The sequence below is a fragment of the Myotis brandtii genome, unplaced genomic scaffold (assembly GCF_000412655.1).
Source record: "Myotis brandtii unplaced genomic scaffold, ASM41265v1 scaffold469, whole genome shotgun sequence".
NCBI lineage: Eukaryota > Metazoa > Chordata > Mammalia > Chiroptera > Vespertilionidae > Myotis > Myotis brandtii.
Window position 1 is genome coordinate 1,206,581 of NW_005367911.1, and position 6,452 is coordinate 1,213,032.

The 6,452-nt window shown below is 55.5% G+C and overlaps 1 protein-coding gene across 1 annotated transcript in view; it reads left to right on the forward strand.

Moving 5' to 3' along the window:
* Nucleotides 1–438: 438 nt before the first annotated feature.
* ZNF385C (zinc finger protein 385C) overlaps nt 439–6,452 on the forward strand; it is an 18,673-nt gene continuing 12,659 nt past the window's right edge. Inside the window, exons 1-2 of the mRNA XM_005875753.2 lie at nt 439–3,403; nt 5,479–5,866. Of these exons, the coding sequence (XP_005875815.1) occupies nt 2,861–3,403; nt 5,479–5,866 (931 nt within the window). The 5' untranslated portion in view covers nt 439–2,860. The remainder of the gene's footprint in view (nt 3,404–5,478; nt 5,867–6,452) is intronic.

A 6,452-nucleotide genomic window follows, 5' to 3' on the forward strand; every position in this document is an offset into this window, starting at 1 on the left:
CTAGTGGCTGCTGTCGCTTGGTGCAGCCCAAGGAGACCGCGGCCAGAGCGTCCACCGGCAAGATGGTGGCTCCCGCTGCTCCGTGAGTGTGTGCAGGCGGGGTGGGGGCGGGGGCCAGCGGGCAGGGCGTCTCCTCCGGAGCTGCCCTGCAGGGGGCGGGCAACAAGGGCCCGGCCAGTGGGGGATCGGTGCCTCGGATGACCCATCCGAGGGCTCCTCCCCCACGTGCCCCCCAGAAGTTCCCCAGCCCTCAGGGTCCCCACCCCAGGGAGACAGGCCGGGCATGCAGGGAGCCCTAGCCTCACTCGGGCTGCCAGGGGAGGGGTCCCCACCTCTCCTCTCCTGGACCTTGGACTCTTAGTGGGGTCCTAAAAGGAGCCTGAGGAAGAGGTTTGGGACCACCATCCTGGGGCTGAATAAACCCTGTTTGAGGCTTATGTGCCGGGTGGAGTGGGGGTGGCAGACCTGCACACCATGGCCCCAGGCCCGCAGGTTGTGCCTGCTTCCATCCTGCTGCCCAGGGTAGGAGAGGTGCCAGGGACCTGGGTCTGAGATGGGGCAGCCTTGGACCGCACCCCATCAGCCTGCTTCCCTCGGGCTGAGGTGGGGGAATGGCAAAGGCTTTTGTCCATTTGTTTTGTTTTGTTTTTTTGGGTGGCACTGTCCCATCGAACTTTCTGGGATGTTGTAAATGTTCTGTCTGGGCCGGCTAATGCCATAGCCACTAGCCACGTGTGGCTGTTGAGAATTTGAACTGTGGCTAGTGCGACTGTGGAACTGAATTTAATTTTTTGTTCACTTAGTTCTGATTCGTTTTTAACAGCCACGTTGGCTGTCGCGTCAGACAGTGCAGTTTCGGAATCTCCATCTTTCCATGCATCCTTCCTACCTACTCTTTTATCAGAAACCTCCTAGGTCTGACAGTCATTTTGTCCCCTCTGCAGGATGGGGCAGGAGAGCCAGTGTCTAGGTGCCTGGAAAGGATCGGACACATTTCCAGAAGGGTATCACCTTCGCCTTGCACCTCCTCCCCTTTCTAAGACCCTTTGGTGATGGGCTGGACAAGGCCACTGAATCATAGGATTCTGGGAGGAAAGGATGTCAGAGGCAGCTTTTTTACCACCCAACAGGTGTCCAAGGGCCCACTCCACTGCTCATGCTGCCTGAGAGCTCATCCTTCCTTGCTCATTCACTCCCCAAATTTTGCCAGGCACTGTTCCCTTCTCTGGGGTTCAGTCCAAGAGAGAGAGAATATACCAAGGAATAGACCTGCACAGAAATACGCATATTTGTCAACTGTGGGGAGTGCAATAAAGGGAACAATCAGGGGATAGTGACAGACAAGGAGGGGACTTCCTAGGATCCGACAATTCAGAAGCCTCCTCTGAAGAGGGGACAGTTAAGCTAAGACCAGAGTGGGAGTGGAGGGTGGGACATTCTGGAAGAAAGCACAGCTTGTGTGCAGGCCCTGAGGATGGAATCTGGCACTCTGGAGGAACCAAGAAAAGGCAGGTATAGCTGGAAAGGGAGGGAAGGACAAGCAGCTGCCAGCATTTATTTGGCAGACCTGGAAAGGGATTCTGGCACTGACCCAGAGCAACAGGCTGTAGTGGAGGGGTTTAAAAGCAGTGTTTTTAAGAGCCCCCTCCGGCTGCTAGGGTTTGGATGGCTCAGACATGAGTAAGAGCAGGAAGTCAAAGGACCATCAGGAAGCAACTGGCATAGTCCAGGCAAGAGATGAAGGTAGCCCAGATGAGGAAGGTGGTAGAGGCCTGGAGAGAAGGGATGAGTTAGAGGTAGTTTGTGGAGATGGAATCAACAGGCCCTGTGGATAGACCAGGTCCCGGATGAGGAAGAAAGTGGGGCTTAGGGGGGCATGTTTCTGGCCAGAGTACCTGGGTGGGAGGATGGGCCACATCCTGGACTGGGGACAACGGGGAGAGGAACATATTTTGTAAGGACAGAGTGAAAGTTCCATTTGACAAACCAGGAAGGTGGTTGGATGGAGAGGTGTGGTGCCCAGAGGAGTGGCCCAGACCGGGGTTGTATATTTCAGAATGGCCAGCAGAGATGGTTCTGAACTCTCTGGACAGGTTGAGGTTGGGAAGAGGAGGTGGAGATGACAACACAGGCCAAGGAGAGGCTGATGGGGGGAAGTGTAGTGTGTGTGTGTGTGTGTGTGTGTGTAGGAAAGGGATCTCCAGAGAAAATCCAGTGGCCCCGGGAGCTCAGCTTTGTGCTAACTTCCTTCTAATGAGATAAAGGACTGTGGTCTGGCGGGATCAGTCATCCTTTAATCAGGAGGCCTAAGTTTTTGTTCTGGCTCAGCCACAAATTATTCATGAGTCCGAGAACCACTCTGTCTCCAGGACTCAGTCCCTCCACCCATAAAAAGTGGTTGTATAGGTGGTGCTGGTCTTTCCAGCTCCGAGTTCTGGCATGCTTCAGCTCTCAACACTAAACAATGCCTTGTCCTGGAAGGCGGGGCTGGGCACCCATACCTCTCATACCTCCCTTTGGATAATACTCTATGGCCCTTTGCATGACCCCGCCCACTCCCAGTAGTCCTTCCCCATTGGGTTCAGGCCACCCCTCAGCTGGGGCGTGCTCTGTGGGCAGTGTGATCCTTGGTGGACTCCCTAACACACCTCCCTTGTCTCTTTCATCTCCAGTCTCCCACCAGCGGAGCAGGAATAAACTTTCCTGGCTAAGTTAGATGGATGGTCCCCAATAGCCAGGCGGGCGCCCTTCTCCTGCCTCCCCACCAACTCCCCTTATCAAGGGACGTGACTCTGTGTGTGGGAGGCTGGGAGTTAGAGCATTTGGGTGGGAACTGGGGTGCCCTGCCCCTCGAGCAGGAATGGTGCCCCCGGGGAAGAAACCAGCTGGAGAGGCCTCCAACTCCAATAAGAAGTGCAAGCGTTACTTCAACGAGCACTGGAAAGAGGAGTTTACCTGGCTGGACTTTGACTATGAGCGGAAGCTGATGTTTTGCCTTGAGTGCCGCCAGGCCCTGGTACGGAACAAGCACGGCAAAGCTGAAAACGCCTTCACCGTGGGCACCGACAACTTCCAGCGCCATGCCTTGCTGCGCCATGTGACCTCGGGGGCTCACCGCCAGGCTCTGGCCATGAACCGAGGCCAGCCTACTTTTGAGGGCCAGGCTGAGGGAGGAGGGGCCTCCCCAGGCCTGGCGACCACCCCTACCTCCAGGGGCATCAAGGTGGAGGTGGACCCTGCCAAAGTGGCTGTGTTGACCACGGTGTACTGCATGGCCAAGGAGGACGTGCCCGACGACCGCTGCTCTGCCCTACTCGAGCTACAAAGGTTCAACTTGTGCCAGGCGCTGCTGGGCACGGAGCGTGGTGATTACTACAGTCCCAGGAGGGTGAGGGACATGCAGGTGGGTGGCAGCCAGAGGTATGGGGGAGGGCTTGGGGAGGGAGGACATTGAGCCATCTGGCACAGCGCCAGCATGCCAGGCCCCTGGGCCTCGGCCAGAGCACTTCATTCATACCTTCACTGTCAGAACCGTCACTGAGAGCGACTGTGTGTCTGGCCTTGGGCCGGCTGCTGAGAACACAGCAGTGGAGCAGCCAGACCAGGCCCTGTCCTCAGGGGCCCAGGGGCACTCCCCTCACTACCTAGGCCAGAGATAGCAAACTGGTGGCCCTGAGGGCTTCATTGGCCCACAGAAGTGTTTTGTTGTTTTTTACAGTATTTTTGTTATTTTTTTAATCCCGAAACTATTTTTCCCATTGATTTTAGAGAGAGTGGAAGGAAGGGGTGAGGGGGAGAGAGAGAAAGAGGGAAAAACCTAAGTGAAAGAGACACATTGATTGGTTGCCTCCTGCTCATACCTCTACTCAACCAAGGTATATGCCCTTGACTGGGAACCAAACCAGAGACCCTCCGTCCAAGGGCCAATGCTCTAACCACTGAGCGACCGGCAGGGTTGTTTTTATTGATTTTAGATAGAGAATAAGGGAGAGGGCAAGAGAGAAATATCGATCAGCTGCCTCCTGCACGCCCCCTACAGGGGATTAAGTCTGCAATCCAGGCATGTGCCCTGATCAGGAATCGAACCAACTATTTTTCCCATTGATTTTAGAGAGAGTGGAAGGAAGGGGTGAGGGGGAGAGAAAGAGAGAAACACCTAAGTGAAAGAGACACATTGATTGGTTGCCTCCTGCTCATGCCTCTACTCAACCAAGGTATGTGCCCTTGACTGGGAACCAAACCAGAGACCCTTCCGTCCAAGGGCCAATGCTCTAACCACTGAGCAACAGGCCAGGGCTGTTTTTATTGATTTTAGATGGAGAGGAAAGGAGAGGGCAAGAGAGAAATATTGATCAGCTGCCTCCTGCACGCCCCCTACAGGGGATTTAGCCTGCAATCCAGGCATGTGCCCTGATCAGGAATCGAACCAATGACCCTTTGATGCATGGGATGACGCTCAACCAACTGAGCCACACTAGCCAGGGCCACTTAAAAATTTTTAATTAGCTTCCAAGTTTAACAAAAGGAGAGATTACATGTGAAAATCTGGATTTGTTACTTGTACTGAAAAACTAGGTCCCCATGCTCTCAGGGCATGAAGTGGTGGAGTTGGGGAGCAAGTAAGGACTTCCCCATTCCCTGTTTTATCCCTGGCCCACTTTGAGCTCAGTATTACCCCTCCTGGCCCTGGGGGCATGCAAGTTGCAGCTCTGTCCTAGGTACTTACTAGCTGTATGAGCTCTAGGGGCTGGTGTGCGGGTGGGGGAGTTGATCTCATCTTACAGAGAGATGTGGCAAACAGACAAACAGAACACACGGCTGGGGCCCTATGTCACTGGCTAGGAGTTAGGAGTGAATCCCTAACTATCAGTTAATCCCTGGACAGCAGAGAGGAGGGAGATCCCCAGGAATAAGGCAGACTGGGTGATGCTGTAGAAATACACACACACACCAAACTCTGTAGAACTTTTACAGTTCATAAAGCATTTTTCATTTATAAGCACAAAAACAAAAAGCTGTATTTATAATTCACAACAACCTTTGGAGGAGATTATGGGCCATGTCTATCAGTTAATCCCTGGACAGCAGAGAGGAGGGAGATCCCCAGGAATAAGGCAGACTGGGTGATGCTGTAGAAATACACACACACACCAAACTCTGTAGAACTTTTACAGTTCATAAAGCATTTTTCATGTATAAGCACAAAAACAAAAAGCTGTATTTATAATTCACAACAACCTTTGGAGGAGATTATGGGCACCTATGAGCCTGATTTTAGAGCTAAAGATATTGAGGCTCAGAGAGGTGAAATGACTTGCCCAAGATCACACAGCCTGTAAGTGGCAAAGCTAGGATTAGTCCCCAAGTCTGTCTGACCCCAAGGCCTGTGCTCTTGCGATCACCCTGTACTGTCTGCCTCCCCTTCTCAGGACAAGCCTAACTCTGCCCGCCCTCCCTTTCTCTCTCTGGCTGTCCCAGGTGGCCATTGCCAGTGTCTTGCACACAGAGGCTTGCCAGTGCCTGAAGGCATCCCCGTATGTGGGGCTGGTGTTGGACAAGACCAGAGACTGGCCTGAGTCCCACAGTCTGGCCTTGTTTGCCACGTCGGTGTCACCCTGTGATGGCCAGCCTGCCACCACCTTCCTGGGCAGTGTGGAGCTACAGGAGGGCGAGGACACTGCTGGCCAACTCCTGGACATCCTGCAGGCCTTCGGTGTGTCTGCACCCAAGCTAGCCTGGCTCAGCTCAAGCCTCCCCAGGGACTGCCTGGGGAGCGTGGGCCTGCAGCTCCGGGCCACCTGCCCGCTGCTCACGGAGCTGCACTGCCTTCCTGGCCGGCCAGATCCTGAGCCCCCTGCCTACCTAGGTGAATATGAAAGTGTACTGGATGCCCTATTCCGCCTCCACAGTGGTCCCAGTTCCCACATGGTCCCTGAGCTCCGGGCAGCACTGGACCTTGCAGCCATCGACTTGGCAGGACCACGGCCAGTGCCCTGGGCCTCTTTGCTGCCTGTGGTGGAAGCGGTGGCTGAGGCCTGGCCTTGCCTGGTGCCCACACTGGAGGCCTCTGCCCCAGCCTCACCAACAGCTAGGGCACTGGCCCTCGCCCTGCGCCAGTTCACCTTCGTGGCCTTCACCCACCTGCTGCTGGACACTCTGCCCTGCGTGCAGAAGCTCGCCCTTGTCCTGCAGCCGGAAGACCCACACCTGGCCTTGCTGCAGCCGCTGGTGATGGCAGCGGCGGCCTCCCTCCAAGCGCAGCGAAGCTCCGGTGGCGCGCGCCTCCAGGGCTTCCTGCAGGAGCTGGCGTCCTCCAGCCCCGACTTGGGCGGGGAGCGCTGTACCTACCGCGGCCTGGAGTTGGTCGGCTACTCCGAGGCTGCGCTCCGGGACTTGGAGCGGCTGCGGGGGGCCTTCTTGGACTCCCTGCAGAAAGGGCTGGGGGACCCCTA